General features: G+C 42.1%; 1 protein-coding gene across 4 annotated transcripts in view; it reads right to left on the bottom strand.

Annotated features, from left to right (window-relative positions):
• PYM1 (PYM1 exon junction complex associated factor) overlaps positions 1-5,200 on the bottom strand; it is a 45,436-nt gene extending 40,236 nt beyond the window's left edge. The window contains exon 1 of one of the 4 annotated variants that reach the window (XM_086959660.1): positions 5,047-5,200. In XM_086959660.1, the coding sequence (XP_086815786.1) occupies positions 5,047-5,176 (130 nt within the window). In that variant the 5' untranslated portion in view covers positions 5,177-5,200. The remainder of the gene's footprint in view (positions 1-5,046) is intronic. The other 3 variants (XM_086959633.1, XM_086959644.1, XM_086959653.1) reach the window with 3 other exon arrangements.
• Positions 5,201-13,139: the final 7,939 nt, after the last annotated feature.

The raw sequence follows: 13,139 nt of genomic DNA, 5'->3' as shown, positions 1-13,139 counted from the left end.
CTGTGTATCCTTGATAGTACTCAATAAACGTCTTGCACCAAAAAATATATATATATATTACCTGTGGTGTTATTCCGTGACAGTTTTTGTCCAATAACGCAAGGAGTTATTTGGAGAGGTTAGGCACAGTACGTAGGACAACTTTGTTGTACAAACCAAATGGTAACGGGGTCTTGGAAAATCCCATTCAAATAGCGATCCAGAGTAATACAGATTATGAGATCCAGTTAGCCAAAACTGTGTGAATGTCCAGAGTTAACAAATAAAAAATGACTTTCCTTTCCTTTTGATATTACGAAGGGACGCACTCCAAGTACAAAATGGAATCCAGAAAGGGTGCTTAACACAGAGTTTAAGCAATGGCCAGTGGAGATTTTTAGGAACAGCTTTAGGCAGACTCATAGAAAAGCTAAACATCACTATGATTAGAAACGCAATACTGTACCTAGTAAGAGTTGATCAGTGGGTAAGCAAAAAAATCCTGGGAAAGTTTCTAAGAGGGAAAGTTAGTTTTATTGCCCAAACTTATTATTAATTATTTCAGAGTTTGGAATCTGCATTGCAAGAAGTTGCATTTTGGCGATGATTCCCGTGTGCATTTTGACTTACCACACATGGACAACCTTATTCTGGGGAAGAGATTGTGGAGGCTGGTTGTCACGTGAAACATTTGCGGGGTCCCATGGATGTAAGTGGAACAACTCAAGGACGTGGGGAGGATTCAGAGCATGGGAGTGGGGGGGGGGGGAGGGAGGAACTTAGGAGATGTGAAAGGAAACGGAGAGACTTGGGACATGGACCAGAGGATGAGTGTGTTTGTGTAAAAGATGGAAGCCCCAAAAGACTGCAGTCTGGAATTTCCGTGGACTCAAATAGTAGTGGCAAAAGGAGGAATCCGAAACAATTGGAAGAAGGGCTATCTTTTATGGTTTTCCAATGTTCAGACATTCTTCCTACAAGTAATCTGCCCTCCTTCACATCTGGGATGACCTGAAGAACACAGTTGACCAGAACGGGGTTGCTGCACAACTTCTCTTAGACCTCTTAGCTGCCTATGACACGGTTGACCATGCCACGCTAATATAAAGACATTACGAAGCTGGCATAGAAGGGACTGCTCTTGACTGGATCACATCCTACCTTCAAAACAGAACTAAAGTCATCCATACCCCCCCCCCCCCACTTTTCTCGTCAAAACCGTACTTCACAAAAGCAAGGGTCCCTCACGGCTCTATCATCTCCCCATGCTTTTCAACATCTACATGAAGTCATTACCAAAACTGATCAATCAATTTCACCTCACATGCGACAACTATGCAGATGACATACAAATACTCCTTAAACTGGAAAGCCCCAAAGACATTGGAAACTCACATTTTCAGATGCCTTAGAGCCATGAATCAGTGGAAGAAAAGGAGCAATCTCAAACTGAAGGCTTCCAAAACAGAAATTATCACAAGTGACAATTGGAAAAATTACAATCCACTTGCTGCCTGGCCTGACTATTTGGGAACACTACCTAAAGTATCAAAATAAGTAAGAAACTTCTGAATTACCATGAACTCCAAGCTATCAATGAATGTCCAAGTAGACAAACTACCAAGATCAAGCTTTGCTACTATAAAAACTCTGTGACGCACCTTCCCCCACCTGGGATTTCTACACAAGGTCTAGGCTGCTATCTCTCTTCTTCTGTCTAAACTCGATTACGCCAACAGCCTCTACCACTGGTCTTCTTTAACAACTATAAAAAGACTACAACAGATTCTGAACTCTGCTGCCAGATTACTCATATATAAAGCCACAAGCCCACATCTCTGCTTTGAAGGCCCTACATTGGTTACTGGTTGCCAGAAGATCCACATTCAAGCAGCTTTGTATCACACACAAAGCGATACATGGAACAGGACCGCTCTTCATCAGTAATAAAATCACCACATACATTCAACACAGGACCCTACGCTCTAGATTGGCACCTCGCCTCAAAATCCTACCATACATGAAAAAACCCATTGATGGAACATTTTTCTCTGTTCAAGCAGCCAAACTATGGAACTCTTTAACCACAAACATAAGATCCATGGCCAACTACTGTACCTTCAGAACCACACATAACCACCAGACTCAAACATAAATATACAGAATATCTCTCTGTATATATAAGCATTTATTTGGACTACAGATGTGTACCTACATATGTGTATTGTATAAACGTGTATAATAATTATGTTTGTAAATATATAGATATTCGTTAGTCCTGCTTAACAAATGGACATCTTACTAATGGTTATATTATTCTATGTTTAATTTGTATATAGGTGACTGCATAAATAAGTAAATCTTTTATCATAACGATGTATCTACAATTACTTCACTTTTGAATTACTAAAAAACAATTGCCTAAAGTACAATAATACTAGAAAGTCTGAGTTTATTAAATACAACATGAATCTACATAATTACATTCTTATAGATATATACCTTCCATGTACCTATGTATCTTTATATGTATTACATTACTTCTATTTCAGCATCTCTAATGCACTACTGTGTATCTCATCCTATACCTCTCTCAATATATCCTCTACCTCCATTCTCGGACTTATCCCAAACCCCATTCTACTACTGTGATCCCCAAAATTACCCTTCCTAGACTCTTCCCTCCTCTACCCTTCCTTACATCACCTCATACCTTTTTTATTATTCAGATCTCCCAAACAAGCCTTTGGAAACCCTTCCCTCCGACTCTTATCCCGCTCTGCCGACCTCCACCTTTACTCATCCCAAACCTCCTCCTACAAGCATAAAAAAAACATTTTCTAGACCTTCCTTCTTCTATCCCTCCACTATCCTTTTTCAACCCAAATATAACTCACATGTCCACCGCTCTAATTAATTTAATATCTCCTATACTCATTCACCCCTAATCCTGTTTGGGTTCCGGAGTAGCGTGCTACTCGCTTAAAAAGAGCTTTCAAGCTGGCCAAGGGCAGTAAGCGATTTATAAGTGCAATTACAAATGAGGACCAACCTCCTTTGCATGTACATTTAACTTACTTTCAAATAATTTACCATTCATTATTTTCCTCAACTTCCTTGTTTATTGCCATTGTGGTCCCTTCTCCCCCCTTCCCACATTGTAACTTTTAGTTGGCATTCTCTCATTTTGAAAATAAGCATAATTGAACTTTTCCTCGTTTGGTTTGTATAGAAAGGAGGATGTGTAATATGATGCTTTCGCTGAATCTTGCCATGTTCTAACTTCATATTACATGCCAGAGTGCTCCAGGCTGAACCCTTGGTTTATATCAGTCAGCCCTGACAAGCAGATAGGATATATTTAAAGCATTTTTAAGACTCCTGCGTACTGTCATTATTGGAAGAGTGCACTACAAGAGAACCCCGGTTCCAGACTCTGTCACTATTAAATAACCAGAAATACTATGCTCTTCAACAGCAGAAAGGCCCAAAATAAGGGATGAGGAGCAGAGAAACAACAAGCATTTGCAAAGCAATAGGTCTTGCATTTGTGAGAGTGTAAGCTATTGGCATTGTAAAATACGCCTTTTATTTAACTGTTTTGATAACTAACACAAATAAAAGGCATTGTCATTTACAATGCCAATAGCTCAAACTCTTGTAAATGCAAGACCTATTACATTTCGCGTAAGCGGCAGCCATTGTCCTGGGCTGCTTGGAAAGTGAAAGCATGCATGGCGCGCTGAGTGTTGCAGGAAAGCATGTCATGCCTGCAGTAGAAGAAACTCATTAAAGAAAATAGTGCTTATAGACTAAAATGAGACATGCCGTATAACAGAGGTAAAAGGGCCAGTACTCATAGGAGGTTACAAATGAAGACAAGGCGGTACTTAGGAGGAACTAACATGCCTATTAACAAATCAGAAGCCAGCATCAATAAAGGACAATGATACCAACCAATGAAAAATGTGGGCGTAACTTAAAGTCCATACCCAAATATAGCTTGCCTTGCAGAGCATACGCTGCCTAGACTCAACCTAAAAAGGGGGGAAGAACATATCTAGGACAGTGATAACTGCCTAAGGTAAATCTTAGGAAGGTGGGCACTACAAAGATTGGTACAGGTGGTTTAGATAAAGTGATGGGTGAAGCCTGACCTTAACTGTCGGTCATAAAGAGAGTGGGCAAAGAGCTTAAAAAGGGTTGCACGCTTTCAATACAGGTTTTATAAGTCACACAGGAGACACGAAGTTGTAAATTACTGATGAGCACAAAGTCCATGTCAGCAGGAACGCCATGGTCAAGTCCTTAGCGTTTATTTCGATTGAATACTGTTCGAAAACAAAAATCTGGGTCATTCCACATACATAGTTGAAGGACTAGAATTGTGCAAGGGGCACAGAATGACTTATTTGACACTGCTCACCAACATAGAAAACGGACATGGAAGCACGAAGGGGAATTACATGTAATGTTGACATACAGCATCACGCCAGATTAACTAAATTGCTTAATACTGTACAGGAAAACATGAAAAGTCACAGGAACACATGAAATACTGCACATGAACACATGGAAATGTGCCTCTCTGTGTGTTCAGTCAACCCTAACTGAACACAGGGACATTTGTTATATGTAACGTAAATTGAAGACAAAGGACGTGAAACATAAATCCCGAAAAATCCAATAGGCCTGTTCATACTAACTTATTTGCCATCAAGTTCTTCAAGGCGCAGCACTTGCCACAACTCAATTGAGCTAATGCCGATTACAATCAATTTGCTAAAAGTAAAACTGAACCTCTGCCAGATGGCAGGTAAACATGTGGAAACCTCAACAATGGGCAGGAAGAAAACGGACAGACACCAAGGCATGAGGAACGGGTGGACATTGAGACCAGGAGCAGTGTTGGTTGAGAGAGAAGCTAGCTGAATATAAGGTTGGTACAAGGAGGTAATTAGATGGGATCCAGATGTGAGCTGCAAGCTGGATCGGGCACTGGACAGGAAAGGTCAGACTCTATGGTTAATGGGGCAGGCTCTTAATATGGATGGGAAACTAACTCACCGTTCTCATCAGTAACATACGGGGTATTCGCCATCTTGGAATCCCATCCACATCCGGCCGCTGCCTGAGCTCGCCGGAAAAGAGGGCAGAAGGAGGAGGGGCGTGAAGCACTAAGTAACTCAGCCGACATTTCTGAGTGGTGCTTTACGACAGAGAGCCCGGGAGTATACAGGCGAGCACCCAGGAGGACATGCCAAGGGGTCCGGAGAACGAGCCGGACGCGCGACACTGAGGAGGGAAGACCAAAAGAATCCGAACGCTGGAACACTCCAGAACACCCTGCGCGACAAAAGCCATGAACACACGTCTTAAAGGATGGTTGTCATGGTTATTGGGCATACGCCACAATGGTGTTTAAGTCCGTTATTTGTTTCTGTGACTTCAGTCTGATTGGAGCCATTTGACTATTTCAAATCACCGACATTCTGGCGTTTTTGAAAGAAGATGCTTGACTAAGCCTATATTTACACGGACATCCCAGAATGAGATAAGGGACAATCTTAGGCATGCCCAGCTCCAGGATTCTCAACCTGGATGGGCCGTACATATGCATGGGGAAGCAGGCAAAATCAACAAGGGTTTACGAAATACAGGGACATCATACATGCCAACATTTCAAAAGAGCAAAGTGGGAGATATTTAAAAAAAAAATCAGGAGAATGGGGTCTTGAATCGGGTTATTGTCATGTGTGGGCTATGGAAGTGTGCTGCTGCAGGATCAGACATTTCAAACGCAAAAGCACGTCCTTTGTCTTACCTTTCCGAAGCATGAAGCGCAATGGCAGGCAGAGAAAGGGTGATGCAAGTGTTGAACACTACCTGGCCTGGCACGTTGCTGGCAGTGCATTCACCCCCGCCCCCGCCCAGGGATATCTTAAGGACTTAGGGGGCCCAGGGCCAAATGTATTTATGGGGCCCCTGTAGGGAGCAGCTTCGAATTTATGATCCAATTTCATCACTTGAATGCCATTTTTGGCCAGATCATTGACATTGCACAGGCCCACTCATACACATTCTAAATTTTTTCCATCTAATATTCAGGGACAGTGATCTGTTTTCGATATTGTAACACATTGGTAGCTCACTCATATTGCTGCAAATAATTTCTGTGACACCCTCCCATTTTTCACATGTGAGGTCCTGTTTTAAATCTAAAAGAAACTTTGGTATGGATGTTGCATAAAACATAAACACATTTCTCTGCAAAATGTCTGCACTAGACACTTACACATCACTCACATTAAAAATAAATGAAATGAAAACGGTATTGAAAACAATATTTTAAGAATTATTAAAGGTCATCAGGGCAAGACTCTCTGCAGAACATATCGGGCTATATCAGGGGGCCCCCTGAATGACTGGGGCCCTGGGCCAGAGCCTAATTTGCCCATGCCTTAAAACGTCTCTGCCCACGCCCCTGAAACAGGGACCGCACACAGCCGCCCCACTTCACAGGTCTTTAAAATACTATGTGCTTGTTAATGAGGCTTAATTGGTTTTTCACCCCTTCTAGCCCCTGCATCGCCCCTCTGACATTTTCTGGAAGAATTAGCACGTTACACAATACCAAGCCATGTCCGCTGAAACCCCTAAGGAATCGGGTTTTTGCTTGTAGAAATCGTGAGGCGGGAGACTAGCCCTGAAATCGGTAGTCTCACGCCTGAATCGGGAGGGTTGGCATGTCTGGGACATGGGCATTGCCGCGCCCGCTATATGAAACAGCCTCCCGCACAGACCTATCAAACCATTGACATTACTTTATGTTGAAGAGTTGTTACATCAATCACAAACTTGGGTTGCACACCAAAATCTTCTGCCATTCTTTACACAGGCTTCCTTGATGGCACATCAGACTAAATGTTAGCACTGCCTATGATTACAAATATATATATTTTTTTCACAACATAATTTTATTGTTAACAGCCGGTACAGGTCCGGTGCCTCGAAGGGCACCAGTGATATGTTTACATTTCACAAATAATGATGTCAACATTTCCAATGATACAGTAGCATCTTATATAGATGAAACATTATGCTAAATAACTTTGTATAAAAACTAACAGCAGTGCCACATCACGTATGCAGGAGATGCAGGTAAATCTGATATATATGGGTCTAAGCCATTCACAACAATTACAAATATCTAAAGTTTTTGAGTCCCAGCTCGGTACAGTCATGTCAACTGTTCTTCAATAGAATCGCGGTGGGCAGGTTTCCAAATTTTAAAATGCTTCGGAGGGCATCCTGGCGCCTTGAAAACAGGGATTTCTAGGCCCATGATGAAGTCTAGGCCCTTCTTCCATACCGCCACTGATGGCGGAGATTCATCCTTCCACGCCTTGGCGATATCCCTCTCCGCCAATGTGAGGCCAAGGAGCAACAGATGGCGCTTGTATCTGTCACCGCCTAACCCCTCAGTGATATGCAACATAGCCAGTCGTGGAGAAAGTGAAATATCCCACCCCAGAACCTCTGACAAGAATGTTGTCACCCCTCTACAAAACCTCCAGGGCTGGTACTATTGGGACGTGTGAGGGAGAATAACACGTTGTCCGCATACAATGCTATGCGGTCCGAAACATCCGGTGATCACTCGAAGCCAGAGACCTGTGCGTCGATTCTCACCCAGGGCGCCAGTGGCTCCTTGGCCAGCGCAAAAAGATATGGGTAGAGGGGGCATCCCTGACGCGATCCCAGTCCAGTAGTAAAGCATCTTGAAACGGAGGCAGCCACTTGCACCGAGGCCATTATGTCTGTGTACAACAGCCTTATGAGGTTCATTAGGCGGGGGCCAATATTAAGCCGGCCCAACAAGGCGAAAAGGTAAGTCCAGCTGAGGGAATCAAAAGTCTTGTCGATGTCTTCAAGGAGGAGGGCAGCCGGGCCTTCAAGTCGGTCGACTGCAGCTATAGCATTGTGTGTGTGTCGTATATTATGGCCTGTAGCCCGGCCAGGCATGAAGCCGGCCTGGTCCGAGTGGACCAAGTCTGTAATATGAGATTACAAATATTTTAATGCTGGAAAACTACTGTATGCTTGCTTCATGAACAATGCAACAACATTTGTTGGAGTTGATAGGAACTTATTGTTGAATACATTTAATATCTTGGGATTTGCATACTGTTCCAAGCTATCTGGCAGCCATACGGTGGAACCTCAGTTCAAATAAAGCTTAACAGCGCCTTAGCTTTATCCTCTAGGATCTATTTTATAGGTGGTTGAAACAAGGTGGTGAGCTCACCCTTCTCTTTTCAAACTCACTGTAGGAAGCTTAGGGATTGCTTTGGTCAATCTTAAAGCTTGATCCCGAAAGCAGGAGTGGAACTTGACATCAGTATTAGAGTACACAGCTGACATAATCATATTGAGCTGAATTAGTATCGGCCTGTAGCATCAATTAAATGTCCATCACATGTACAGCAAAAATAAGACCACAGTAAAAACAACAAACACAAAGGAGTTAGTATTTGGCAAAAAGGTTTTGAACCCATGGCGGTGGTGTATGAATAGTCATTCATGCATTTCTGATATTACCATCCTACAGATACCCTGGTTTGGTTCAATGAAAAATGCAGTCATCATTATCAACGAGCATCGCTAAACTGAAAGCTGCTTCTTAAATATGTGTTGCACGCATTATATACTCACCTTAAAGGCACAACAGCAAAGCCAATCCTAGACGCAGCAAGGGTTATATTTCTGTGGCCTGTGCTGCAGTGGCATAATATAGGGAAACTCTCAAAAAGGTTGGGCACTGAAACACATAGTTTGCTCTGATTATTTAGGTTAGCTAACTCCCCCTCATAAGAACCGTCTAATCAAGTCTAACCAAGTGCACATGGGAATGAAGCTTGCTTTGTCTTGATTTGACTCCAAACAGACATTTAAACAGCCACATTACATCTCAGCTTTTGTTGGAGTTGCTTGGCTAAAGGGCTTCCCCCATATTCTCATGTTTTACATTCATACTTGCATACTAACATCAATAGCTATACAGGAGGTATGGCGAATTGGATTGGCACATGGTGTATTTAAAAGGATATGTACAAAATATCTACATAACAAATCATACTGAGTAGAGCTAACTAGTTGCTGAAAGAAAACATGATGAGCTAGGGCTGACCACCAACTCCTGCAGTAAGCTGTAGAGATATCTGTAAGACCTGCTTCCTATCTTTTTGTTTTTAGAATTAAGGTTTTGGGTTTTCGGAACAATGGCAAGTGTGCATAAACCCAAACCTAGCAGGTTGCTGTAGATTCTACAATAGCATCAAAGAGCTTCCAATTCATGTAATATATTGTTTCCACGAGCTTCAAAAGAAATGAAGAAGGTATTTAAAATTTCCCTTCACAAGATTAGGCATGCAAACTGTGCTTCTGTAGTAATTTCTTGAATAGGTGGACAAGACCCTCAACTCATAAGCGGTTTGTGAAATGTACTAGCGTCATATTGAAAAGGATTGAATTTTAGAATATTAATTTTTAATGTGTACTAGAAATTACCCATGACTAAAGATTCATTTTAGCTTCTTTAGTGAGGCCAGGTACTGTCAAACTTTTAAATTGTAACTGTGAATATTTATTGTTTACAACATATATATTTATTGCTCACAATCATATATGTATTTATTTGAATGAGTTTGAACCATTTAATCTTCCTGTCGACCTTTTTTGTATTTTATTATTGGGCAAAACAGTACTGCCTCTGTGCCTAGATTAGCGAATTCCTTCTTCTCAGACTTGTAGGTCCTGCCTTTCTTCTTGTGTATCCCTGCAAAAACCAGTAAGGAAAAGTTTCCAATGGTGGAGAAACAATGCTAAAACCAGTCTCCACAAATGTTGTACCTGTCTTCTTGGTGGTCCTGCCAGGACCCCATGCATATATTGATATTTATATAGCGCAAACCTAGCTAGGAAACAACAGAGAGCAGTGCATTATGTGAGGGGTCGGTAGGCGATCTATATTATAGCAGGAAATTACCATTTTTTGGGTGATGTAGCCCAGACTTTTCCCTATCTGCTTTGCTGGCTTAGGGACTCTGTGAACTCTACCCCTGCTTACCAATCGTAAAGTGCCGGTTCTCCCCTTGTAAACGTGGTTAAAGTGGCTTATTTCTAAGGTGTAGAAAGTGTGCCCAGGGCCTGGAAATTAAATGCCATGTTTCGACTGCAGCACCATTGTACCATCCACTACTATATGCGGGCTGAGGTGTCCCTGCAAGATCTCCATTAGGGAAGACTTTGCTGCCATTTTTCTCGGAAAAAAGACTCAACACTTTCATTCGGTAGTTTACAGATTAACATCTTGCCAGGAAAAATCTACCCCTCACTGACAATGAGAGTGCCCCATCCTTGTGAGCACATATGGAAAACACTGAGATTTTTGCAGCAAAAAAGTGTTTTCCCCTTAATTCTCATATGAATGAGACGCAAGGCACAGAAGACATGCTACAGACGCACATCAAACATTTAAAAAAAATGACTGTACCATAGCTGACAAGTTTTCAGTAGATACATGTTTGACAATTGTATATTTGCAGTGTTCATATATGTTACCTTTATATACCTCAAGTGTGATACTTTGAGTAACACTATATAGCAAGAAGTTACTACATCCTCTCCATTTCTTTGGTCTTGGGTACATATTCTGCTGTTAGCCTTGAATACTCCAGACAGAACAGAGCAACAGATGTCTGCGGGATAGAGAGGTGAACCACCCCTATAGGTTCTCTGGTGTGAGTTTTTGTGTCTGTTAATGGTGCAGGTGTTTGTTACATTTTCAAAGAGGCGGTGTGATGGGGGTTGTGCCCTCACTGAAAGGCTTTGCTTGCATTACTGACACTTCTCAAATCTCAAGCCCAGGACTGCTACCTGGTCTTGAATCAGACTGAGGGCCGGAAACATAGGGCTTGTAAGGAAAAAGATTTAAGCAAAAGGGAGAGCGAGCAAAGTGGGTGGAGGGGTAATGGGGAGATCATTTGGAAGAGGAAGAAAGAGCGAAGGGAGGGAAGAAAAGAAAAAGTGTTTGGGAAAGGGCCGACAGCCAACCAGATAGTGAGTGTGACAAACTAAGTGAGATAAAGAGTGGCGCCCGATAGAGTGAGACTGTAGTTGTGTAGAAAGGTTACAGTGGCCCTAATGTTAAGAAAGAGAAAGGATTCCTCCTTTTGCTTTTTGAATAATGAAAAAGACAACCAAAACAGCAGTGTAGTGGGTCCTTCACGCCTCTGGGATCTGGTGCAACTGCTGTTGTATTTGTGTCTTATTCCTTCTTGAGACACCAACCCACCTTCTGTAAGGGCATAAACAAACTGCAGACAATGAGAGCTATTACCACCTTTGCCCAGCCTGAGAAGAGTAACTGACACTATCGCATTACAATTGAGAAATAAAACAAAGGAGGCAGAGCAGGCATCGTCACCCCAGCGCAAGTATATTGAGACAAAACAGTCTACTCAACATAATTGCATGGCAATCTTGGCGGCTTGCAGTTATGCAATGAATTTGCCAAAATGCATTACAGTAACGCATGCGTGGCACTTGGCAGGGCAGACAATGGGCATAATTTGGATTCTGAATGTGCCTTGGGAGGGCCAGTGGGCTCCCATGGGTGGGCCTGGCTCACCCTCCAGATTCTGCCCTGATCTTTGGGCTGATCCGCAAGCATGCAGACACAAAAAGTGCAGTCTGTCTATGGAATCGACTGTCATTTCTTTAGGATGGTATGGCTTGTTATTGTATTGTATTGCCTGTCATACAGTAAGGTATATTATGGCCTATCATTGTATGATTATGGTATAGTATGGCCTAAATCTTATGACATGAGCTGTTATTGTAAGGACCTGTCATTCTATAATATGATATTGCCTGTCATTGCCTGGTATGGTGTATCATTATATGGTGCTGACTGTCATTGTATAGTATAGTCTGCATTGTATGATATGGATTGTATGTCCTGTCGTTGTATAGTATGTTGTGAGAAGCTGGCTTGGTATATGGTGTACACTTATGTAAGTGGGAACCTGCACCAATCCTGACAACCCTTATGGTGATTTTAGTGGTCTTAGACAACCTTAGAAAGCTCTCTAAATGGTAGTTGTGGAGAGCAGCCTCCTGGCTTAGTCCAGAAGGGGTGTAAAGCAGCTTGTTTTACCAGAACATAATCTTAGTGATATAGATTAGGAGAAAAATAACCACACAGTGTATTTATAAAAATATGCATTATTATATAACACTTACTAACACATACAGGTGTCTCCTAGCCGGCCATCTATAGAAATGACAGAACATCCCCAGCATCTTTTGGGCAAGAAGTGTCACTCAAAGCTGAGACCTTTTCAGGGTTCGGCCTCATCCCTTCACCAGAAACAATTTATCCATGGATCTTTAATGTGGATCTAAGAAATTCACTTTTTTCTTTGTTCACAGTCAGATTTGCTTCTAGGAGCACATGGCATATGCGATCTAGTGCATTGGCAGTGGCACCAAACACTAGAATGTCATCACTCTAGTTGATGGTGTTGGGAACATGACAAATGACTCTCCTGATCGTTTCCTGGAAAATCTCAGCTGCAGATGAAATGCTGAAACTAAGCCGTTTGTATCGGAATAAACCTTGATGTGCTGAAAATATGGTGATGTAGTGTGAGCTCTCATGGAGTACCACCGGTAATAGCCCTTGTTAAGGTCCAATTTGGAAAAAATGTTGCTTCATTGAGCAACGTGATTATGTTGCTGATTTGGGGTTCAAGGTGTCTTTCCGTTTCAATGTCAGTATTGGGAGCTCTCTTGTCTACACACTGACGCACCTTCCCTTCCAAACCTCGTTTAGGCGCTACAACCACTGGGGAAACCCACAGAGTGGGTCCAGAAATTCTCTTGATGATGTCCGCTTGGAGAAGATTTCGTAACTCATCCTGTTGAGGGTGAAAGGTATTTTCAAACGATGTTGAGAAAATGGCATCACTTGTTCATTTATTTGTTAGCAAACTTAAAAACTGGTCATTTTACCTAGGCCCAAGAATAACTTTAGAAAACTTTTATGTAATGTTCGGCTCAACATCCACTCGATATAAAATCTCCACTAATTTTAA

This window comes from Lissotriton vulgaris, chromosome 1_1 (assembly GCF_964263255.1).
Source record: "Lissotriton vulgaris chromosome 1_1, aLisVul1.2, whole genome shotgun sequence".
Classification (NCBI taxonomy): domain Eukaryota; kingdom Metazoa; phylum Chordata; class Amphibia; order Caudata; family Salamandridae; genus Lissotriton; species Lissotriton vulgaris.
The sequence above is the reverse complement of the archived record's forward strand: the minus strand, read 5'-3'. Positions and strand labels throughout refer to the sequence as shown.